Source organism: Tachypleus tridentatus, chromosome 8 (assembly GCF_004210375.1).
Source record: "Tachypleus tridentatus isolate NWPU-2018 chromosome 8, ASM421037v1, whole genome shotgun sequence".
In the NCBI taxonomy this organism is placed as follows: domain Eukaryota; kingdom Metazoa; phylum Arthropoda; class Merostomata; order Xiphosura; family Limulidae; genus Tachypleus; species Tachypleus tridentatus.
In genome coordinates, this window is record NC_134832.1 from 84,272,636 (window position 1) to 84,299,410 (window position 26,775).

The following is a 26,775-nucleotide window of genomic DNA, read 5'->3' on the forward strand; positions in this document are numbered from 1 at the left end:
TAACATCTACTTCTATCCAGTTTCTCTGCCCCTGTGGATTCCTGTACATGATGAGGGGACCTCCCAGGAAAGGTTCTGTTCTTTCAGTTTACCTCCTCTGGGATCTAAACCTCCACCAATGTGTTTGCAGTGCGTGGCAACCTGTGAAGGGGAGAAGAGGATCCTGGTGGTTGAAAGGTCCAACCCTAACACACCACTTTGGTTTTGAATTCCTGTAGACGGGCGGCCTTTGGGTGGCCCCTTGGGTCAATTGGCTGGTCCACTTAGGCAAGTGTCACCCAAGTACCAGTGTTGGATGTTCTCAACAAGTGTTATGGACATTGTATCTGGTACTGGTGTTTGGGTATAGTGTTCAACCCTAGCATTACTGCAGTGTCCTTATTTGACATTGTAGTGCATCCCCTTATAGGGCTTCATGGCGGGTGGGGTCAGTGGCACCGAAATTTTCCGTTTTTATTATGGATTTTTCCAATTAAAAATCTTAATAAAATAACAACAATCCTCACAATCTGTACCACCTGTTGTACCTCATTTTCTTATACTGCATTCACTTTCAGACAAACCTTTGGATGTGGAAACATCCACATCTCAACATTGTGAATTCCTCTTGAATTCAAAGGCAATTAGGGATATACCTATTGAGGTTACACCTCATGCTACTTTGAATTCATCATGAGGAGTTATTGTTGAGAGGGATTTGACGAACATCCCAGAGTCAGAGATTCTCACTGGTTTCTCCACCCCAGGAGTTTCTGCAGAGAGGGGTATATCCACTCATAAAGATGGAATTATGATGCCAACTAATGTCATCATTCTCACATTTACGTCACAACGTCTGTCTGTCACCATCAAGGCAAGTTATCTTAATTGCATTCCAAACCCTCTTCAATCTTTTCATAGTCAGCGGTTCAGTCACTCGAAGACGTCATATTGTGATTCCTTGACGTGTGCTCATTGCGTTAGCAAGGACTGCGATGCCTATGAGTGTGAAACAGTCCCTCATTGCTTCAATTGCAATGGCTCTCATCCATCCTACTTTCGTTCTTGTTCTAAATGGTTGGAAGAAAAAGAGGTGCAACATTTGAAAACGATTCACAACATTATTTATCCTGAGGCTCGCAAGTTGCTGTCCACCAGTTTATCTCGAGCATATGCTGCTGCACTCCATTCCACTACTACAGTAGGAGTGCAGACGGATCTCTTTGTGCCTCCAAAAGAATCGTTTTCAAAACAAATGAAAAGTCAATGAACCTCCATGGTAAAAAAGTTGATGAATCAACTTCAACACCTATCTCTGTCCCATACACACATTTCAACAAACCCCAAGATCCACATCTTTTAATTCTAGGTACAGGCATTTTCTCAAATACAACTTCTTTTACCCCAAGGTGCAAAATGATCATTCGTTCACGTCCTCAGTCACTGGATTCCTCTTCCAACAGCAAAGACATGCTCAATCGACCTAGGGCATGATCTATGGAGGTCGATTGACCTCCTTCGAATAAAGACAGTAAAAACAAAAAAAAAGACGTGGTCGTAAACAGAAATGTTCTCTACCCAATTCACCTACACATAAATAAAAATGGCCACCTTGATACAGTGGAATTGTTGAGGTTTATGTTCTACTCGGGATGACAAGAAAACTGGCCCTCTTTTACTACTCTTACAAAACCTAATCCTGCCAATGTATGTCATCCACCAATAGATGACTGTGTGGCAGCAGTAACTGACTGTATTATACAGGCAGCTGCTCAGTGTATTCTTAAAACCTCGACCAGCATATCTTTTATTCACAACCAGCATATCTTTTACCACCAGTTCCAAAGTCATATGGGACAAGATTCGAAAGGTCAGTGGGTAGTATATTTCTGTCCCTCTTTCGATCTCGCTCTCTTATGGCCAAGAAATGGCTGATACCCAGAGCACCACTGACACTCTAGGTGAAAGCTTTAGCCAGGTACCTAGCACTTCTGCTTCTTCTTTCACCTTCTTAGCCATCAAGACTCAGGCAAAGCAAACACCTCTGTACTTTCAAGCTGATTATCTCTATGACTATAATCGTCCCTTTACACTGGTGGAACTTAACTGGCTCTTCATCTGTCTGGCAGTACATCAGTCAGAGCTGATAATGTACACTATGAAATGCTTCAACATCTATCTCCTGCTTCTCTTACTATTCTTCTGCTTATTTTTAACCGAATCTTGCAAGAGAATGTTTATCCTGATGCCTGGCGCTAAGCTATTGTCCTACCTTTCTCTAAACCTGAGAAGGATTCCAAGATTCCTTCAAACTACCGTCCAATTGCTTTGATGAGCTGTCTGTGTAAGACCTTAGAGAGGATGGTTAATGCTCGTCTTGTTTGGTTCATCGAATCAAACAACCTCCTCTCACCCACCCCGTGTGGGTTCCGGTGACAGCACTCCACCATGGACCACCTGATTCAACTTGAAACGTCCATCAGAGAAGCATTTCTCAAACGACAACATCTTGTATCAGTATTCTTTGACATTGAGAAGGCTTATGATACAACTTTGAGGTATGGCATTTTGTGAGACATCCATATATATGGGTTACGTGGCTATTTGCCCATTTTTATTAAAAAATTTCAGTGGACAGGAGATTACAAGTTCGTGTGGGTTGAACACTTTCCCGTTCTTTTCTACAGGAACTTGAAGTACCTCAGGGCTGTGGTTTGAGTGTCACACTTTTCAGTATAAAGATTAATGCCATCACTAACAACTCCCTCTTACTGTTGCAAACGGGCTTTATGTTGATGACTCTCACATCTCCTGTCAGTCGTCGAACATAAGGTATATTGAGCGGCAGCTACAGACTGCCTTTAATCGTTTACTGAAGTGAACTACAGCAAACAGCTTTAACTTCTCTCTCTCTAAAACCGTTTGCATGCACTTTTACCGCCAACAGGGCACTCACCCTAATCCTTAACTCTGTATCTGTGAGATTGTGCTACCTGTGGTCCCTGAGACAAAGTTCTTGGGGTTTGTCTTTGACCGTAAGATGACCATTATACTACACATCAAGCAGTACGTTTCAAATGTACAAGAGCACTGAACATCCTCTGTGTCTTTTCTTACATCACTTGGGGAGTGAATCGATGTTCTATGCTGAAGATATGTCATGCTCTTATTTAATCAAAACTAGACTATGGATCACTGGTCTCTGGCTCTGCCAGGACCTTGGCCTTATATGTAGAGTCTTATGAACCTTCTTTGCACCTCTGCCATTTGCAACTGTCTTTACAATATGCTTCGAAACATCGTTCCTTACCAAGGCATCCCACCTGGGATTGTGTTTTCCTTCCTCAGTGGGCTATACCTTTTCAGAATAGATGACCTGCCATTGCTCCTTTTGGCCTTTGTATCCAGGTGCAGTTGGATGAATTGGGTCTGTAGTCAGATGACACTGCTGTATCCACTGGTCAGCCCATCCCACTATGACTTCTTATGGTCCCCCAATGTGACCTGTCTTTAAATCATCAGAGAAAAGTTGACACTCCTGATTGGAAATACTGTCTGCTCTTTGCTGAACATCTTTTGAACCATCCTTCAATTCCAATTAATACAGATGGTTCGAAATCAGGTGACTGTGTGGGCTCTGCTATGGTTTGTTGTGGTGTGGTGGTTGCTCGCAGAATTCTCTTTACAGCTTCTGTGTTCACTGCTGAACTGTATGCCATTTCTCTTGCCCTGGATCACATAGCAGCAAAGCAGTACTCAAACTGCACTATTTATACTGACTCGCTTAGTTCTCTACTGGCCCTGGAATCGCTTCACGTTATGTCACACCCCGTTCTTGCCGATATTCAAAACCAATTGGCCCAATTATCTTTAACATCTATTTCTATCCAGTTTTTCTGGATACCGGGCCATGTTGGTCTTCGTGGGAATGAGCTCAATGACACCGCAGCAAAATCTATCTGCTCTGGCACTATCACTGCTGTACCTGTTCCTTACATGAAGTATGGTCCTGTATTCAAAGCTTGGCTCCATGCCAGTTGGCAGTCGACTTGAAATGAGCAACGTGACAACAAGCTTTTTCCAAATAAAACCCTATATTGGACTTTGGACATCTTGCTTCCGTAAGGATTGGAAAGAGGAGGTTGTTCTAATTAGAGTGCGCATTGGTCACAGTTTTTAATTCATCGTTTACTTTTATCTAGAACTGATGCACCATTTTGTAGTCTGTATATTACTCAGGTCACAGTAAACCACATTTTACTTTCTTGCCGTCGTTATGGCTTTCAACGACGACGCCATTTTCACCATATTCTGTCCCAAAGTTTGTCCGTAACGTTATACAGTGTTATTGGTGATTGTGACACTGTCCACGTTGGAAATGTTTTTAGTTTTTTAAAGACCATCAATCTTATTAATGCTATTTAAATTTTGTAATTTATTCATTAGATCTTTTTTAATGAGATTCCCTTTTAAAAATTACAGTCCAATCTAGTTCGATTTAAAATTAGAAAATGGCTGTGAAGTCAAATAACTCGAAACTAGGACGGGAAAGGCCAACTTCAGGTGACTTACGCTGCTTCTCGAACTACCTGTTAGTCATCCTGGCGAGTTATTGTTAAAATTTTGCTACAAGTCTTTTAATTTTTTTATTACTTTACTTTTTGAAAATGGCCATAACGTCTAATAACTCAGAACCAGGACTGGAAAAGCCAACTTCAGGTGACTGATGGTGGTTTTTGTACTTACCTGTTAGTCTTCCTGACGAGTTCAGATAGTTACAGTTATGCTACAGAAAGCCTTCTACCACTTATATTACTGTAGTTTTTCTCTTAACGCTGTAGACTATGTGTAAACATAGGTTTTATGCTTTTTTATTTTGTTTTATTTTACCTTAAATTACTTTTATAAATTTCCTAATTTTCTTTCATTTTAACTTTTAACTGGATGTTTGGCACAGATAGCCTAGCTGCTTTGTGCCATAAAACACCAAATCAACCAACCAGTTTTTCTGGATACCAGGTCATGTTGGTATTCGCAGGAACGGACTCGCCGACACCACAACTGAATCTGTCTGCTCTGTTTGTTTGTTTGTTTTTGAATTTCGCGCAAAGCTACTCGAGGGCTATCTGCGCTAGTCGTCCCTAATTTAGCAGTGTAAGACTAGAGGGAAGGCAGCTAGTCATCAACACCCACTGCCAACTCTTGGGGTACACTTTTACCAATGAATAGTGGGATTGACCGTAACATTATAACGCCCCCACGGCTGAAAAGGCGAGCTTATTTGGTGCGACCGCGATTTGAACCCGCGACCTTCGGATTGCGAGTCGAATGCCTTAACACGCTTGGCTATGCTGGGCCTCTGTCTGCTCAGGCACTATCACTTCTGTGTCTCCCCCATACATGGACTATGATCTTGTATTAAAGGCTCAGCTCCAATACAGTTGGAAGTCAACTTGGATTGAGCAACGTGAAAACAATTTTTTCCAAATAAAATCCCTTATTACATTTTGACAGTCTTGCTTCTGTAAGGATCAGAAAGAGGAAGTTTTCTTGACTAGACTACGCATTGATCACGGTTTTTCAACTCATCGTTTTCTTTTATCTGAGACTGATGCACCAGTTGTTTTCTGTGTGGCACTCGGTTCACAATAAGCTACATTTTACTCTATTGCCATCTTTACGACTCTCAACGACGGCACCATTTTCATCATGTTTTGTCCCAAAGATTATCAATAACATTAGACAATGTCATCGGCGATGGTGATACTGTCCACCTTAGAAATGTTTTAGTTTTTTAAAGGCCATTAATCTTTTTAATGCTATTTAAGTTTGTTAATTTTTACATTAGACCTTTTTAGTGTGATTCTCTTTTAAGAATCAAAGTACATCTAGTTTGATTTGAAATTAGAAAATGGCCATAACGTCAAATAACTCGAAACCAGGACTTGAAGAGTCAACTTCAGGTGACTAAAGCTGCTGTTTGGACTACCCATTACTCATCCTGGCAAGCTATAATAGTTAAAGTTTTGCTACAAGTCTTTTAAAACGTGTATTACTTTACTTTCTGAAAATGACCATGATGTCAAATAACTCAAAACCAGGACTTGAAGAGTCAACTTCAGGTGACTAACGCTGTTTTTTGAAGTTATCCCTCAGTCATCCTGGTGAATTGTGATAATTACAATTATGCTACAGAAAGTCCTTTACAGCTCCTATAACTGTAGTTTTTCTCTGACTGCTGTAGACTAGATGTAAAAGTTGGATTTAATGCTGCGTATGTTTTTAATTCAAAAATTAAACCGTGTTTTGTTTTGTCTTAATTCCCTTTATGAATTATAATAATGTTACTTTAATTTTAACTGTTTAACGGATGTTTGGCGCATTTAGCCTAGTTGCTTTGTGCTATAAAACACCAAACCAACCAACCTGTAACAAATTCCTACTAAAACCTGTATACACACTTGTAAAACCTCAAGTGGATTCAGTCTCCTTGCTATTATCTTTGACATCAACTTTAACAGGATGTAATTCACGTTTTACATGTAAACCACTCCTTCCCTGTACTCTCTTTGATATTCTATTTCTATTGAAAATCATTAAAGATCATGGGAAAGCTAATTAACAAGATATGTAGATGTTTATAATAAAGATATTGGTGCATGTAATAACTTAATTAGTGTGTGTGTATATATACGTATGTGGGGGGTAGTTTTATTTGCTGATAAACCAATAGATGTTTCAGGTGTTAGGAAACATGCATGCAGCACCCAGAGACAAGTGGTCTTGATGAAAGTATTAAGAGAGCATTCAGGAAATTAATTGATTAAAAAAAAAGAACAATTGAGACAAATTATTGACAACTTTGGAATTTGTAATAAATACTAGTAAACATGAAACAACAAAGTATTCCACCTTTTTAATGGTGCAGCATCAGGTAATTAATGGAAAAGCAGATAGAATAAGGTATTGGAGATCATAAAGACTCAATAACTATATTTTATATTTTTGCCTTTGTAGATGTGAAGAAACTTACAATACATGAATCAGTGTATAACCTTTATTAAATATTAACTAAATCCTTGTATTACCTCTGTAATGTTGTACTGCATTCAAGTCTGTGTGTGTCTATGTTTCTGAATGCATACATTTTTAAAAGATGGGAGGTCAGTGTCGGACTTCAAATTTGCTCTGGACTCAAATCTGTATTCTGATCACTTTGAAGTCTTTTGTTTTTATAATGGAGAGATGAAGCATGTTTTTGCAATTTTGAGTTAATAACTCTTTAAAGTGTGATAGGATTTCTTCCAAATTTGATGGGCATTTTAAGGTTGAGTTTCCTCATCACACAACAGAAAATGATCCAGATCATTGATCATTGCAGATCTGAGAAAGACTTCCTGAGTTTTCAAAGGTGAAATTTGATGTTATCCAATATAAATGAATGCAATCAAGTAAGGGAAACCCCTTACTTCATTCGGCGAGCTTTGACCATCAAATTTCCCCTTCATTATAAAAGGGTCAGGTGATTAAAGCACTCGACTCATAGTCTGAGGGTCGTGGGTTCGAATCTCCATCACACCAAACATGTTCGCACTTTCAGCCGTGGGGCGTTATTATGTAACAGTCAGTTTTACTATTCGTTTATAAAAGAGTAACCCACTAGTTGGCGGTGGGTGGTGATGACTAGCTGCTTTCCCTCTAGTCTTACACTGCTAAATTAAGGATGGCTTGTGCAGATAGCCCTCGTGCAGCTTTGCGTGAAATTCAAACCAATCATCATAAAAGAAAAACAATCACACACTGAGAAAACACAAACAATTTTCAAGTTCCCTCACAAAATCAAAATGGATGGTACAACGTAAATTAAAAATCACTCATAATATGAACACTGATAAACACAAAGTGACAACTGGCTTTTGTGTATATCAGATTTTAATGCGCAGAAAGAGCAATCTCACGCCAAAGCACTTGAAGTATATCCGATATATCTCTTTCATGATGTTTTGTCACTCAGGTGGCTCTATCGTTGGTAGAATATTTCACAAATTTATCCATGTTTCACAGGTTCCATAATTAATTTTTCTAATTACGCCACATAATCTAAAAATTTCGGTTTAAACACCCAAAGAAAATGAAGCACCCAAAACCATTAGGCTTAAGATAAAAATTCTATCACAAATCTAAGCCTAAAATTAACATCAAGCATCATTATCGGTTAAGACGTGGCAATATGTTTGGAAAAAAAGAAAATGTATGTCTTATTAAAAAACGTAATAAAACTGAAAAATTTCATCAAAACGTAACAAAAACATACGAATTATGGTCACTTGGATGATTTTAAAAATATTCAAGAAGTTCGAAATGCCTACGTCAAGCTATGTATAACATAAATTGAAATGTGAAATGTTCTAAGTGTAATAATATACACGCTTAAGTCAAGAATATCAGATCATAGTTTTATTGCTAAGTGACACAAAAGAGCACAGTGTTATCAGAAGACAAATGTTTTTTATATACATTAGAATTAATGAAGACAATTTTTGAGGTGTTTTTTAATCAAATATCATCCATCTTGTGGATCGCTCTAACCTCGATGCCTTGCCACAATGCAATATTTAAAGTAAGAAACTATAATAGTTTAATATGCTACAAAAACGATAGATTATTTCAGACTTCATTCACACTTATTATTTAAGGCAAATGAATCAAGCCTTATAACTTAAACAGTATTATATTTATGAACAGCTTTATGTGCTTTATACACTAATGTATGTAAATTTGTGTGTGCCTTTTTAAGCACCCAGTGTAGGTAAATTAAAAAAAAAAAAAGTTTGTCACTGAAACTTGCAGGTGAACTCGATAAATAGGATGGAAAAGCAGAAGTGAAATGGATGGTTAAACGCTGAAATCATACTTGAACTGTGCCTATTCTTCACCAGTGATTTCTTCAATCTGAAAGTTCAAAAGAAATTAACAGTTTCAGTTGATGTCACTTTTCAGATGACGTTATTTTCGTTATACCTAACAAAGACTGTCTGCTACATATTAGGAAGGTAAAAACGTATATTACACACTAAAGTTTCTAAATATTTCATCTTTCATAATCTGCATTTACTCATGATATTATCGGCTATTGAAAAGAGTAATTTGCCTGTCATCAAAAAGGTCTTTCCATTATTTTTATCTTGGTAACATGAATGAAGATATTATTTTCTTGGCATTTTTGTATAATGTCAAAATAATAAATAAATAACCCACAACATTAAAGCCGATACACAATTAAAAACATTTTAAAAATGTTGGTGTTCTATGTCACCAAGTCATCATCAGAAGTGAACTTGAAAGATCAGTGTCATGTTTATTATTTTTCAGTTAAGTCATGTGGTCTGCATGTACATTTACACTTCATAAATCTCAGAGGAGATCCTGAAGCAGTGTGTATTCTAAAATAGTTTTAAACAATTGCTTTAATATGAAAGTCTAGGTTTTAAGTGTAGCATGCACAAATGAAAAAATGGAATAAAATGACACCTGTATTCCAACATTAGGTTAACAAATAGGTGAAGAATGGTTGGTATTTAGAATCACAAGTTAAAGAGTTATAAAAAATAGAACGAACGCCTAGTGTCTCAGAAGAAATGTTGAGGAAAAAACACGATAGTCATGAGTTGACAATGATAAGTTATTGGAGCGAATTTAGTAGTACAGTAAAGGTCACGAAAAATTTATGATAATGTCTAAAATCGGCAGTTTAAAGCATGGTTCATTATGGCAGATGGTGGTCGTAGTATGAATGAAAATGCAACCGGCTCACCCACCATAACAGTGACCAATTACTTAACAGTTTTGGTTCTTGTTTTGGGAAAGGCCAATAAGTTGTTACTGAAATTAATCAATGAAGTGTGAGAACTACCTGTAGGTAGTTATGGATACTATTTGATAAATCATAAGAATACAAAGAAAATATTGTTTAAAAACTCGTGACTGAGTCTAGAAAACCAGTTCTCTGGAAGAATTCCAGTTTTCAGCAGTTCTGCGTGACCACTTGAAGTTCCATGCCAAACACCACTTCTACAATTCTATTCTCGAGTTTCAGAATGTTGAATATTTCCAATTACAATGGAACACTTTTTCAACTTTGTTGTAAGTAAGATTACTATTTTTCTTATTCAGTCAATGTAGTATGGAGAGAATATTACAGTAAACATTTCAAAAAGTTGGTAAATATAGCTTGGTTTGAGCGTTATATATGTGGAAAGCATATTACTGAAAAGTTTGAATAATGAATAACTAATTAATGAAAGTGTACGTCATTGTAAGAATTAATAAACTTGATATATTTTATTAAATATCAGTCACAGAATCAGTTTCTTTATTCTAACCTTAAAGTTCCTCCAGTTAGTGATCTGTGAGTTCCACTCATTGCTGCATCCTTCAATTAAATAACTTATGTATAATAGGCAGTAAAGTTGAAACTCGACTAACCTAAGGGCCTGCACATTACAACTGGCACAGTCTTTGAAGATTTTTGGAGTAACTAATGGCAGGTTGGTTAAAGAAATGAGTAGAAGTAAGTAAATTAGTTTTAACACTAGCTTAAGTAGTGTAAGCAAATAAGTTAAAAGTAAGTGAATGTGGCTATAATGTAGACACAACTAAATTATAGGGTGACATATGCCCTAGAGTAGATCAAAGGGCTGACGCTAACTGTGAAGCTGTGGCAGAGCAACCTGCACAAGTAGGTTCACGTGGTGTTACGTGCTTAATAAACATTTAACAGTTGTATCATGGTAGACTCAACACAAAATGCTGAGGACTTTATAGACGCTCTAAATGAAGCTGCTAGAATATTGGGGCATTTTAAAACTAAAAATGGTAGGAGCAGCAAAACACTACATTTGGGCTTATAATGAGCTGCGTGAAACCACAGATTTTCAATGTTTAGTACGCAGATTAGTAGAAGAATATAGAAAGCAAGAAACACTAAATGTAACCTAAACAAAAATATGTAACTAACTCAGCAACGAGACAAATCTGTTCGAGTATTTGGACATAAGTTGCAGAAGTTAGGAAACGTTGTGTAATGCTTACACACATTCAAACGAACTAATGATACAAGATATCTTAAAATCTGATTATGAGCGAGGATTGTTCAGCAATGCAGCTTGAAGTCATGTAAGTGTAGCAAATACACCACAAGCATATTTCCTTGATTTGATTGAAGTGACCACTCGAAAAGAGCTACGAGAAGAACAGATATACAAACCTGAGCACTCTGCAGTAAATGTAGTAAGCAATCTAGTAAAACAACCTGGCAAAACAAGTAGAGTAATCTCGATGACTTCCTTTGTTTTATCGGTGGCAAAATTGGCCACATTGCAAGGACGTGTTTTCAAAAACGAAAGGCAAACAAGCAAATAGTATATTTCAATCGTGGTATTAAAGACTGCATGACACAAGATTGCCGTCATCTCTAGAATGTAGAAAACAGAAAGGTCTCTAAGGCTGAAACTTACAGAGGAAAGGTCTCTAAAAGTAACAGTAACCTTACATATGCTAAAGTCAAAAACGTAATTCCAGTCGGGATTACAGATTGAAAATAGAGCTAGTTCTGGAAGTTTTGAATAAGAGAATAAGCATTCAAAGAGAGGAAGATAAAGCAAAAACTGCTTTTATGTTACCTTCAGAAAAATATCAGTTTAATAGAATGCCATTTGGCTTATGCAGTGCCTTTTGAACATTCTAGACAATAATAGATGTTGTGTTAAAAGGCTTGCAAGATTCAGAATGTTTTTGTTATTTAGATGATATCATAGTGTTCGCTGCGAATTTGAAGAATACTTAGAAAGATTAAGGAATATATTTGATAGAATATGAAAAGCAAACATAAAGATTAAACCAAATAAATGTCAGTTTCTCAATTAAGTAAATTAGGTATAATGGTTAGTAAAATGTCGAAGCTCCAATGACTAGCCAAAGAGCCTGCGTGTTACAGTTCCTTTAGAATTTTCGGTAGATGTTTGCCAGACCTTCGTCTCTATTTAATAATTTATTATTTTTTAAACTTTATTATTTCTAATCGTTTGTTATTATTATTGAACCAATATTTCTGTTTTTCTCAACACAATATATTATGTTGAATTTTTGGTACGAGTTCTGCTATGACCGAATTTCCAGTTCTTTCATTTTTTTATACTTCTCTTTTGTTCTTCTAAACGATATTTTTATTTGAGTTTTGTCTGTCCAATATAAATACTTCCACATTTAATTTTAGAAATTCCATGTTTTCATTACCTAAAGTTCGACTTATCTTATTCGTTGGTTTAAATGTAGAGTAAAATATTTGTTGCGTTTAAACACTTTGAACAAACTATAAAATAAACCTGGAACATATGGCAAAATTAAACATTCCTTTTTAGAACTTATCATAACTGGGTTTAAGGTAATACTTTGATCTGTTATTGCCACATTAATGATTTTCTTGACTGCTTTATTATCTACAGTATATGAGTTGAATCCTCTTTAAACTGCTATTTATTTTATTAGTAAGTCCACTTTTTTAAGTCCACTATTTTTCTACATAACTTAAAAACTCTACAAACATAAGTGTAAAACAGACACTGTGTTTCAACACAAACATGATTCTTGATGCGATAACATAAGAACAGCAAAAGGTTTCCCATAAATAGATGTTTCTAAATTCTCATATTCATTCCTTTTTACTAATAGATCTAAAAAAACAAACTATTGCTTTTTTGTTTTATTGTTGAATTGTATTGAAGGTTCTACTCTATGCAAATAGCACGTAAGCTCTGTTAATACTTTATTACTATATCTCTACACCAAAATTATATCATCTACATATCTAAGTATCAGGTTCACATTTTGCACAATTTATGGATTGTGTTTGAAATGTTACATAACAAATGGTGAAAGTAGGGATCCCAGTGCACACCTTTCATTTTTTATAAAAAAATATTGTTAACCTGAAAAAAAGGAATTTAGTATAGTCACCTTTGTTAGATGTATTATATCTATAGTATCAACAGCTGAAGTTTTAATTTGTAACAATGTACTTCCGAAACACTTCAACCACATTTTTTGCCTTAACTTTTATAAACACCAACACTACATTAAACAATACTAACAAACCTTTGTTATTCAACTTTATATTTTTGATTTTCACTACAAATCATAAAGCATTTTAACTCTATATTATTTCAATTTCTCAAACAAGAATACTTCTGAACTACACATTTGACTATTTAATATGATGATGTGCCTGTTATCAATACTATTGGTCTAACACTGTTATTCATTCTATGTATTTTTGGAAATGCATAAACTCTCTCAGTAATAAAATTAGCTGTAATCAATCTATTGTTCTCTGCATTTGTTAAATAGTTTTTAACACTTATTTTTACCAATTGATGATACTTATTTATAAAATTGTACTTAAGTTTTCATATGCATTCTCATCTAATAAGTCTCTAACACCCTGGCTCGGCATGGCCAGGTGGTTAAGGCACTCGACTCGTAATCTGAAAGTCGCGGGTTCGAATCCTCGTCACACCAAACATGCTCGCCCTTTCAGCCATGAGGGTGTTATAATGTTACGGTCAATCCCACTATTCGTTGGTAAAAGAGTAGCCCAAGAGTTGGCGGTGGGTGGTGACTAGCTGACTTCCCTCCAGTCTTATTCTGCTAAATCAGGGACGGCTAGCGCATATAGCCCTCGTGTAGCTTTGCGCGAAATTCAAGACAAACTCTAACACCTGTATCGTAGTCACATTTATGATGTACTACAGTATTGCCTTATAAATAACAATATCTTTATATATATATTGGTTTCTCCCCAAATGGTTAAAATTCCTTACAAATTTATAACATTCGGTTCTAATTAAGTTTTGAGAGTTCTCATCTATCACTTTATCCAAATTGGTTTCTATATCTATTATACATTCTTCCTTTTTAATGCTTGACAATTTATAGACAAACCCTAAATATTTATTTAATACCTCCAGCTGATTATCATTAAGAATTACATCTAACTTTTATCTTAGGATCCTCCAAAAACTTCTTATAATTCGTAGGTAAATTATCCAGTTTTATCAGTTTTTCATCTTTCTTTTCGTTTATCAATTTCTTATATTTTTGATCTAATTGATACTCATATTTTAACAATATCTGTCACTGTCGGATTCCAAGTAAAATTTTTGCATTAAATTCAAGATTCTTCTTAGTTTCCTTTTGTCGATTCTAAATATAGTTGGTATACTTCCTATCAAGGGGGTTCGATTCCCCTTAGTGGACTCAGCAGATAGCCCAATGTGGCTTTGCTACAGGAAAACACATACTCCTTATCGAGTTTGGCTGTTACATTTCTTTTCTGTTAAATCGTAATGCGCAATATTTGTTACTTGCAATTTTTTACAAAATGATCCACTTTTTTCCTTTTGTATTACACTTCACTTGTTTAAATTTAGGAATAATCTACTTTGCCCCCCAGTGGCTTAGCGGTATGTCTTCGGACTTCAACGCTAGAAACCGGGTTTCGATACCCGTGGTGGGCAGAGCACAGATAGCCTATTGTGTAGCTTTGTGCTTAATTCAAAAACAACAACAATAATCTAATTTATTTTTCATCTCACCAAAAATTTAGGTAAGATATCCATCTTTTTAGTATATTTCTATGTTTTGCAGATTTTTTTATTTTAACCGATAAATAAAATGTGTGTGTGTTTTCTTATAGCAAAGCCATCTCGAGCTATCTACTGAGTACACTGAGGGGAATCAAACCTCTAATTTCAGCATTGTAAATCAGTAGACTTACCGCTGTGCCAGCGGGGGACAATAAATACGATAAAACAAATTTAAGCCAATATTAAAAATAATGAATAGTCAATAGGAAAACCTGGAGTTTTTAAAAGTGAATTAATATAGAAGTGTTTACACTGAATATGCAAAAATGTAATTTAAAATATCGTTTAGCATAAAATAAGGGATATCTAAAAAATGAAAGGACTGAAAATTCAACCACAGCAGAATATGTGCAAAATTACGACATAAGATATTACGAGAGCAAAGAAAAAACAGTAATATTGGCTAAGCAAAAGGGTATTAAAGCCAATAATATTCGCGAATGCTCAAAAAATAAAGTTTTAAAAAGATCATAAATTATTAAATAGATACGGCAAATATCTACGTAAGAATACAGCGGAACCTCTTCTGAAGTTCGTAGAAAACTGTAAATTTATACATACGTCACACGACCGAGTTGAGAAGAAATAATTAAGAAATTTAGGTCTTGATGATGATATGGTTAACGTTGAAACACGTAGAATCTACATTTAAAAAAAAATTGTCTGTGGACTTTAACGTTGTGGGCTATTTATTTATTGCTTTAAACATTCGCACTCACGTTCTAACTACTGGTGGCCCGGCATGGCCAGGTGGTTGAGGCACTCGACTCGTAATCCGAGGGCTGCGGGTTCGAATCCCCGTCACACCAAACATGCTCGCCCTTTCAGCCATGAAAGCAATATAATGTGACGGTCAATTCCACTATTCACTGGTAAAAGAGTAGTCCAAGAGTTGGCGGTGGGTGGTGATGACAGAGATACCTTTCCTCTAGTCTTATAGTGTTAAATTAGGGACGACTAGCGCAGATGGCCCTCGTGTAGCTATGCGCAAAATTCAAAACAAACCAAACTAAACTACTGGTACAATCTTTTTAATCTGACAATCTCATTCATAACGTCCCCAGCTGGTACAGCGGTAAGTCTACAGATTTACAATGTTAAAATTAGGGGTTCGCTTCCCCTCGGTGGACTTAGGATATAATAAAGGCCCAGCATGGCCAAGCGTGTTAAGGCGTTCGACTCGTAATCCGAGGGTCGCGGGTTCAAATTCCGGTCGCACCAAACATGCTCGCCCTTTCAGCCGTGTGGGTGTTATAAAGTTACGGTCAATCCCACTATTCGTTCGTAAAAGAGTAGCCCAAGAGTTGGCGGTGAGTGGTGATGACTAGCTGCCTTCCCTCTAGTCTTACACTGCTAAATTAGGGACGGCTAGCGCAGATAGCCCTTGAGTAGCCTTGCGCGAAATTAAAAACGAACAAACTCACTCATAAACTTTCGATTATTCATAAAGCCATAGAATTTTGTTTCAACTTCATTTAAAGTGATAATTACAGTGGTGTCTACAATCCGGATGAGTCTTAAATTAAACAAAAATATTTATAAATTAAAATGATTTTCTTTTGAATTAAAAGATAAAACTAGTTCGTGACTGAAGTTAACTCTTGAGAGTTAAAATTTAAAAACAACAAAGGAAACAAAACTGATTTTCTTTGTATTTTGGTACGATTTTCTACTGTCTCTAAATAGTGGTGAGTTTATGAAGCTTATCTTTTCATTTTCAGCTTTACTGCATAATATCATGTTTAAATATTTTTAATTTTGCGAGTCGAGTGTGACTACATGGATTAATGTTCTCGGAATGGGAATTGAAACCTGCTGATTTTTGTCCCGTTATTATAGAGACGAGATCGTGGGTGCGATATAAGGGTGATGTTAAATCCCTGTATTTAGACATATAGAAGTAACTCAGGTGTTAGCTGTTATTGCTGTTGAATAGCTGTCTTCCCTCTAATACATAAGCAAAAAATAACAATTACAGTGAGGATAATGGTAGATGTGTGTTGAGAGAGCTAAACAATGAACGCGAGAGTCCACAAACACTCAGAGTCCGCTGACACCCTAAGAATTTGTTTATGAAAGACACTTAACTTTGGATGTAATCTAATGCATTTTTATACAGTATTTTTAGTTGTTGAAGCGTCATAAATCGGCTCTATTTTAAGGAGCTGGAGAGCACTAGTCCAATGGATATCTGGTTCATAATGGCATACAGACTAATAGCGTTTTCTTCAAAATGATCAAGATGACTTCATTAAAGAAAAAAAAAAAAGGTATAAATGCTTTTCTGAAAACATTCTACTTCTAAAAAAATTATTTCCAGGTGGCTCAACGGTTATAACACTATAATTCGGGGTTCAATATTTAACCTGAAGCTACTTCAACTTACCTTGTCAGTTTTGTTTTCCAAATTGTCTGTAGGTTTCTCAAGAATTTTTTGCATCTTCTGAGAATTACGAACACGATCTTGTAATATCTGTAAAACCAGCAGATACTTCAGTAATGTTAACTGATATGTAAATTCGAAATTTGTATCAACATAAATGAAAGGAAGTGAAAATGTTTAGATGTTATAAATGCAAGATTGAAATTCGTCTACTCATTTTAATCTAGCCGACCTCTTCTCTTCTTTCCAAAGCTTGCTTCTGTTTTTCTTCTATCTCCTCAGCAGTGAGAACCTTTTGTTGCTGTTCTTCCAAGCGCTATATCAGATAGATCAATATATCATTTCTTGTACTGTAATGGCGCGAATTAAACATATTGTACATACAACAGTTCAGATATTTTCTATTAAATTATATTAAACGACTATACAATAATCAAGAGTAAAGTATACTATTATCACAATAAGGATCTTCTTTAAGTCGAACATTAACAAAGTAATCAGGCTATAGCATATACAGATGTTTGTCCTCCGTTGTGTCAGGTATAAATTTACGGGCTTACAACGCTAAAATCCAGGGTTCGATTCCCAGTGGTGGACACAGAAGATAGTCCAATGCGGCTTTGCGCTAAAACAAACAAACCAAATAATCCAATTGTTTATTTGTTTGTTATTAAGCACAGAAATACGCAACAGATATCTATACTGTACCCATGAGAATTTTAGTTTTATAAGTCTTCAAACTTACCACTGAGCGACCAGAAAATCGTATAGAACTGAATAAAATTTTAATTTTAAGGACCACAAAATGCTTATACAAATACATAAATACAGTATACATTCAACAAAAAAACCTTAACAGGATATATACAAAGTAACTTGAGAGGGTTATGAAAAACAATCATGTACTAATCAGCTGAGGATAACAGAGTCAGGTTAGAACAACCATTTCGTAATTAACTGAGGATAACAAAGTTAGGTTAAAACAACCGTGTAGTAGTTAGCTGAGGATAACAAAGTCAGGTTAGAAAGAATTAGCTGAGTATAACAGAGCCAAATTAGAACAACCACGTACTAGTTAGCCTGAGTTTACAGAGTCAGGTTAAACCAGTCATGTATTAGTCAGCTGGGAATAACAGAGTCAAGCTGAAACAACTGTGTTTTTATTCAGCCTGTCGTTTTGTGGACTCAAATAACTTTTGCTCGTTTTCAACTTTTCTCTTATCAACCAATATTGAAGAAATCTACCATAAACAACATTGATTACTCTGATTTTAAAGTTATCTTAATGTGTATACAATTAATACAACACCATACAGTTACAGTTCTTTACCTGTATACGTTTAGGCGGATGTTTTTTGACGACATTATTTTCTTCTAAAGGAATTTCAAACGATAGTGGTGGAGGAACTAGAAAATAAATAGAAATATTGGAAATTATTATGATAAAAATAATATATTGAATGTTAACACTTTAAAGAGAAACAGAGGGATAAATGCAAAAAATAACAGGCAGATAACATAACTAAACAATATATATATATTATATAATGTTCGTATGTAATACAGATAGCAATCTTTATTTATTTGAATCATTTTCATAAGCTACTGCAGTGGCACGACGCCGCAGATGCAAATCGTGGCACTATGGGCACTACTTTCAGCAAATATTGCTGTAACAATTTCATACGGTCATGTATCCTTCAAGTATCCTTATGCAGCTCTAACAGACTTTTGTTGTGGCCTGCCTTGAACATGATTTCGAAGCTAATATCCAATGCAGCGGAGGATCTCTGAAAGCCATTCTTCGCAGATGCTTGCTACTTAAAGTATTACCAGATATCATCTCCTGTCCATATTTCACCCAGAGGATAGAATTTTACAGCTTTGCCATATAACATCCCATCTAAATTTCATCCCATTGTATCTTTATATGCTACTTCACTATGTATCCGTTTTTTGTTAATTTTGCTCATTCCACTTTTGGTTTGGAACAAATATAGTTCGTAAATACTATTAATGTAAAACAAACAGATTTACTTCTTTGTATTGTTTATAAAATGTGCTATTTTAAAACCTTAATGAACAGATAATTTATGTGGTTTTAATACTGAACATGTAATAAGTAAGATATTCATTTGTAAAATGCCACTTTCAAACAATGGGTTATTTATTAATAATGATATTAAATTAGCAATTCTTTTTTCTAATGATGATATTATGCTTAGAATGAAATTCTTATGGAAGATATCACCATAAGACGTACTTACATAAGACTAAGAGGGTTGTTTGTTTGCTTGATTTTGAATTTCGTGCAAAGCTACTTGAGGGCTATCTGCGCTAGCCATCCCTAATTTAGCAGTGTAAGACTAGAGGGAAAGCAGCTAGTTATAACCACCAACCGCCAACTCTTGGGCTACTCTTTTACCAACAAATAGTGGGATTGACCGTCACATTATGACGCCACCACGGCTAGGAGGGCGAGCATGTTTGGTGCAACCAGGATTCGAACCCGCGACCCTCGGATTACGAGTCGAACGCCTTAACACGCTAAGCAATGCCGGGCCAAGAGGGTTGTTACTAATACGAACAGCTGTGTATAATTTAGTACTAATAGGCTTACTAATTTTTTTATATTGGTATCAATACGTTCGACATGTAATTTATACTAATGTTTATATAATTTTTTTTCATTGTGTGTTATTACTTTTATCCCTTGCCCAGCCAGTGTATTACTCGACGTTACTAAGAAGTATTACCACCCAAAATTATGAATTTCCGAACCTAAGACTGGTATACAATTGTAATTATCTGTGTTATATTTTCTTTCCACTTTGCATATACTATTGCTTTGACTGACGTTTTACTATTCTTATTTTCACTTCATAATTATGTGTTTTACAATTCAAAATCTAACTATTCTAAAATATAAGTAAAATGTAAAGCTGTAATTCCTTGAAAATTATATTTTTCACTTTCATTACACTAAGTAGTTAATTAATAATTCTATGTTGTTTTGTTTGTGCTACGCATACAGTGGTACCTCGGTTCTCGAACTTAATCCGTTCCAGAAGGCTGTTCGAAAACCGAATCAATTTTTCCAATAAGAAATACTGTAAATTAAATTAATCCGTTACAGACGCATTATGAAGCATTTTAAGTAAAAATATTGCTTATTTATACCTGTATAATAATACTTACATGCATAAAGTCAACCACAAAAACTATAAACACAATAAAAAACAATAAATGAAAATGTAACTGCACTTTACCTGTGCTGAGGAGAGCTGATGGCGTAAGTGAAAAGGTGGTGAGGAACGTGGAGAGTAGGAGGGTTATTATTGTTTGGAAAGGGAATCACCTTCCATAAAAACGTCAAGTAACTCTCCTTCTGGGGTTCTTTCTCTTTTCTGTCTCTTTGCACCACTACAACCTGCTTGAGACTCACTGGACCTATTTCTCACTAAAAACTTGTCTAATGCGGTTTGTTTCTGCCTGGAACCCTCCCCATGTCTCACCACACTATGTATGCCACTCCTCTTCCTAAGTTTTTCAAACCACTCTCTACTAGTCTTAAAGGAATCACTTGTATCAGCACTCGTTCCAGGGATGTTTTTCAGGAGGTCAGCATGCAACTGCTTTGCTTTATCACAAATGATGGTCTCAGAAATGCTATCACCAGCTAACTGCTTTTCGTTTACCCAAATCAACAACAGTTTTTCTACCTCTTCCATTGTTTGTGATCTTTGTTTCGTAAGCACTGTCACTCCTTTTGCAACATTAGCTCCTTTCTTGACCTCTCTATTTTTCAGTATGGTGCAAACTGTAGACTTCGCCATACCAAACTGTGTAGCAAGGTCAGACATGCAAACACCACTCTCATACTTCGCTGTGAAATCTTTTTTCACCTCTATCGTGGCTCTAACAACTGTTCTTTTTTGGTTTGATGCTTTCATTATCATTTTTTGACCCCGTGGTGGCTTATTTAATCAGAATATTTAGAAAAGCAAAAAGAAAAACGAGAACGTTTACAGCACATTTTAGTGGGGGTGTGGACTGAGTGACAGGTGCGAGTAAAATGTTTTGGACAAGCTTGGCGTGGGCCGAAAATGGTCGTTCGAGTCATCAGTCGGGTTATTTCGGGAGTTCGGGCCACGACAACTTGGTTCGGGAACCGAGTTTATGTTTGACAACCAAGACATTTTTTTCTCAAACAATATGTTCGAAAACCGAATTGTTTGAGAAGGGAGTCGTTCGAGAACCGAGATACCACTGTACTTGTGAATGTGGCCATGATTCTGTCATAACTTTTTTTTTTTCATTCCAAGCCTGAAACATTTAAGAGTAACGTGGAAAACCTGAACCATGAACTTGTATATTCCATATCATTCAATATTCAGGTTGTCATAAACGTACATAAAGTAATTAATAGGCTGATCATTATATATGATATTATTGTAAGCTATGTACTTTTAATGTATTTTTCGTAGCAAGAGATAGCTGTGGATTTTAATGATAGTGTTGGTGTGGGAAAGTTTAACAAGCTTAACCATCTACAAAACGCTAATAAGTGAGTCAGGTTTCTAACGTATTTAAAATTACAGATATGAAATTCTTATAAAGAAATATTAATTTTGAAGACAAATAATAAATCTCTTAGGGTATGAGCTGTCACCATTGCCTTCAATAAGTTTAGTTTAGTTAATGAAGTTTGTAACGCAGGACGGTAAGAGATTTACAGGATTACATTAGTAAAGAAATTAATAAATTTATCGTACATTACATTGACTGTGCTTTGAATGATTTAAACCACAATTTATAACTTAATACCAAAATAGCTTTGCTACAACACTATAACATTCATAATAATTTGTCTAGGTTTATATTTCATGATTTTCTCTTTTTTTCTTATTTTCAAAAATCTTCGTAACATGATTACGGGATTTAAATAGGATGAATGAAAATTTAAATAAATTTATGAGTAAAATTACGTTCATATAGTATTCTTAATGTTTCTGAAAAATCTACAAAAGTATTTAAATTTTCTCAGACAATTAAGTCTTACAATGTGTATAAAATGACTTAAATATATTTTCATTTATCTGCTTTTTACTTAATAAACAAATATAATAGCCATTATTATAACAGTATATTTAAACTGATACTTCTCATAAAAGTGAGTGAAAGTAGCTATAGTATTTACCAATTAAATAAAGTATATGAACAAAATTACCCTTATAAAATTAAATAAACGATATCAAACTTCTATAATAATGGGAAAAAAACAACAATAATTCCTAAAATATGTGTTCTATGTATCTATATATATATAACTTATAGATGTGAGAGATTTGACAGACTTGTTGCCTATATATCACGCATGCGTATATGTATTGTGGCGGATTTTGGCATCACAGTGTATTCGTGTGAATTCAACTGAACTCCGTAAACAATGGGGAAGCAATGAACCAAAACTTTGTTCTTATGGTTTGTTTTGAATTTAGCGCAAAGTTACACGAGGGCTATCTTCCTAGCCGTTCCTAATTTAGCAGTGTAAGACTACTGAAAAGGCAGCTAGTCATCACCACCCACCGCCAATTCTTGAGCTACTCTTTTACCAACGAATAATGGGATTGACCGTTACATTATAATACTTCCAAGGCTGAAAGGAGGAGCATGTTTGGTGTGACGGGAATTTGAATATGCGACTCTCAGGTTACGAGTCGAGTGCCCTAACCACCTGGCCATGCCGGGCCCTTTATTCTTATAAAATACTATTAATTTCGGTATCTAATACCTTTGAATGACGTGACTTTCAGTTAAAGTTATAAACCAACACATCTATGTGTTGGAAATCCATTTATCTCATATTAACCTTTCGTAAGTACGTTATTAGCGGTTTTTCAAAAGTTATCATATTAACAAATGATAAATACAACATTACGAACCCCTCTGCATTCTGAATTTTTGCTAGTTTTATATGCAAGTAATGACAAAGTGAACATCAAAAGTGTGGCAGCCTTCAAAGGTTGGCTTCAGTGTATATATAATGTCTCGAAATTATATTAAATAAGTATTCGAAAACGTTAGTACAATTTTCGGAGACCTTTATATATTCAGAGCGATTTTTTTCATATTGATAGAGCGTCTGGAAGTAAATAATTTTAATTTGGTTTCGTTTTGAAGAAGATTTACAATAACATTTTGAGAAGGTGATGACTATTATATAATGAGAACTTGCAAACACCAGAGGGCTATCCAATCACACACTTGTTACCCTTCTTGGAAAGCGTGTCACTAAAACTAGCATTCTAATCAATGCTGTTTCCCAGTAACGTAGTTCACACAACTCTCAACAATCCCTTGTAATCGTTACTTGTTCGATATACGTTCTTAGAATCGTATAATCGACGTGTATCCTTGGTAATGTTATTCGAACTAATAACTCCCTATATTCAACGTATATACGCAGTCATATTCATACATTTCTTTATATACATATGTACACATTCCAACGATTAATATCACTCTGATTTTCTACTATATTTCCTATACTTAAAAATTATCAGTCCGTAATCATAGAAACAACATCTAAAAGCAAGCGATACTTTAATTTTGACATAAAATCGCATGTTTACTATTTGTAACTAACAACTATTACATGCAACAGTATTATACGTCCAATAGAAGAAGCCCTTTAACTATACACTGGAAAGAAGGCAGTTAATTAGCAGCAGAAACTGAAGTCTTTGGACTACTTTCTTGTAACTGAAACATCGTAGGATTTGGCCATTATTCATATAGCACATTCACGGTTAACAAGGTGCAGATCAAGTTTTTGAGATAATAAGCATGCTACGTAATAGAAATCATGGCTTGGTATTTCTTTTACAATTTTAATTATGATGTTAATTTATTCCTAGTGTTATGCTAGTGACACAAGATATGAAATATGTGAAATTTGTTGCTTCTATTGATTGCTTTACTAAAACTAATAAACTTTGAAATTCGCCATATTCTAACACCGAAATAATTCTTGTTTAAACAATTGGTGAATTCTTTCGACCATTATTAATGTCTGTTGTCTCGTAGCCAAACTCGTGAGCCCTGGTATTTGACAAAAGGTCTCGTCAGTACTAGATATAGCAGATATACAGTGTAGTTGGCATATTATTACATTCCTTTTCACTTTTATTCATAACAAACATCATGTAAATAGTCACTGAACAACGTTATCCCACTTCTCTTGTTCCATAAATAATAACAAAATTATAAACTATAGATTTACAATCTTCATAAATTTGCTAAACTTCGAAGATTTTAAAAACTCATTTTGCTTATTTCACTATAAATTGGTGATAAACAAATCACTAAATCTCGTTTTAATGTTTTTTGTTTTAGTTAAAACTGCACATTGGGTTATATATACTGTTTCCTCCATAAGGATAAGACTACTAATTTATTTGTTAACCCTCAAGTTCACCTCTGAGCCGCCGGGTGTGATAATTTTAAGGAATTCATACTCAAGTGGTAGCTCTTTGAATAGCCACAATTTGATAAAGTGTAGAATGTGTTCTTTAGTTGTTATTGTTATTTTGCGCAATGGACATAAATCATGGATCTTGAGACTGACAGTCCGACACGCCAACGATTAGTTTACGTCTAACCCATTTTTCTTAAAAAACATTCCGACAGTTGTTGAACCACTTTTGTGCATTCTCTGCTGTAATTTCAAAATTACACATTAAATTCTCAAAATTATATATATTCATAAAAAATTGTTTAATTCCTTTGTTTCAGATTAAGAAAAGTGAACAACAAAATTATAAACTGTAAAAAATAATACAGATTTGTTTAAAAAGACTATTTTGAACTCAAGTTAGCCCTAAATGAAACCCTGAAGACGTGTAAAATTCGTGTTATAAATAAGGTGAAAAAACCCAGTGTATAACTTAGAGCAATAGATATATTATAAAAACTTGTCGAAATCATAAAAGTTTCATTTGTATCTTATTTTCTTGAGACTATTCTGAATATTTGAATAGCTTTGTGGTTAGGACTTTCGACTCCCAAAATGCAGTCGTAGGTTCGAATCCCATCACTAAACATTCTTGCCCTTTCATCGGTGAAAATGTTGTAATGTGGCAACCAATTCTACCATTTAATTGGTGTTTGCAGTGGGTTGGCTTTAGCCTTCCCGCTAGATTTACCGTGAAGTTGTGTTAAAGAAGTTATATACATCAATACCAAAAAACATTCTCTGTTCTGTCAATAGAAGCAAACTTTTGTCTTCTAGTAATATATGGCACTGGTTGGCCCTTTGATAGAGCTCTAAATTTCGTAACTGGCAAGCCAAGTTCGATTGTGTGCGTATCAAATATATTTCTGCACATTATGATGTGAGTAAATTATGAAAGTGACAGTCAAGTGTTTAGCGTGGATAGTGTATGATAATGTGCTGCTGACTGGATGCATTCCCTTTAGGGCCGTACTTCAAAATTATGGAATGGAGTTGGTAACTTTTCCATTAATACAAAATACAAAAATCTAGTATCACATAAATACAATCAAATGTTCAAAATATTACATACCTGGTTCTTTCGGTACGGCAAGGGGCTCTGTAGGAGAGGTCGATGGGTCTATTTCTACTGTTTGGGAAGATCCACAACCCATTCTGTCTACAGTTCTTAAGCACACACACAAACACACACAATGTATAACTAACTGGACTTATGTTTAAGGCACTTTATGATCTCTACGTGTTGATAATGGTCCTCAAAGGGTAAAAGGTACATAACAAATTGCCAGGACTTTATCGTGCTGTAATTCTGAAAAAAAAAAATTAGTAGAAAGTTATAAGTTGATTTAATAACATTAAAAAAGTGTCTATTAGTTAATTATAAAATGGCAGACTAAATCAATACTGTTAAAACTTGAACTAACAATTGATTGATCATATGGGGCCAACGTTTTATTTGTTTTTTTTAAATACTTTGCTTTAGAGATACGCTGTCCACAGAAGATTAGAATGTCATCGCTTTGCTTGTATTATAATTAGAACACTACATTTACAACTTTAAATTCATATAGATACCCAAACATGGACTATATAGATTTTGTTCAAAGGTTTTATTGTTATTCCAGTGACAAGAAGCGTCGGGTAAACACTATAATATTTTAATTATTTTAGTTAGAAGAAAGAAGGGTGTCACAGCTTTCTATATGGCAAGCAATCTTATTTAATGAATGTGTAGTGACTGGCAATCTTGTAGGTTTTTCTAGAATTAAGAAATTATTATTAATAAAAGTACTGTACAACAAACTACATTAAAAAACGTAAGGGTATAAAACGTGAAAACATAAATTTCTAAATTTTGGTTCAGATATGTTTGTTAAACCATGGGATTGTTTTTTAGTCCAAAGCTACACAATTAGCTATCTGCACTTTATCCTCTGTTGAGAAACGAACCTCGAATTTTAGCATTTTAAGTTCGTATAATTACCTTTGAACCACTGGAAGACAAACCACAAGAAGGATTATTAAGTATGACTTCTTTACGTGAAATGTTATACATATTATATATATATAGGTCTGATGAAAATGTAACATTAAAGATATCAAGAAAAAAACTCATTGTTGACGACACTGCATTTTTGTGTGTGTGTGTATATATATATTCCTATTTCAGTTGAACAGTTGATTTTATTTCTATT

The 26,775-nt window shown here is 34.9% G+C and overlaps 1 protein-coding gene across 2 annotated transcripts in view; it reads right to left on the reverse strand.

The window, feature by feature from the left end:
• Positions 1-8,427: 8,427 nt before the first annotated feature.
• Positions 8,428-26,775, reverse strand: part of LOC143222816 (uncharacterized) — a 42,892-nt gene continuing 24,544 nt past the window's right edge. For both annotated transcript variants that reach the window (XM_076449882.1, XM_076449881.1), the window contains exons 2-6: positions 25,653-25,889; positions 18,395-18,471; positions 17,297-17,380; positions 17,068-17,154; positions 8,428-8,931 (exon numbers count right to left, since the gene is read on the reverse strand). In XM_076449882.1, coding sequence (XP_076305997.1) covers positions 8,905-8,931; positions 17,068-17,154; positions 17,297-17,380; positions 18,395-18,471; positions 25,653-25,734 — 357 coding nt within the window. In that variant the 5' untranslated portion in view covers positions 25,735-25,889 and the 3' untranslated portion in view covers positions 8,428-8,904. The remainder of the gene's footprint in view (positions 8,932-17,067; positions 17,155-17,296; positions 17,381-18,394; positions 18,472-25,652; positions 25,890-26,775) is intronic.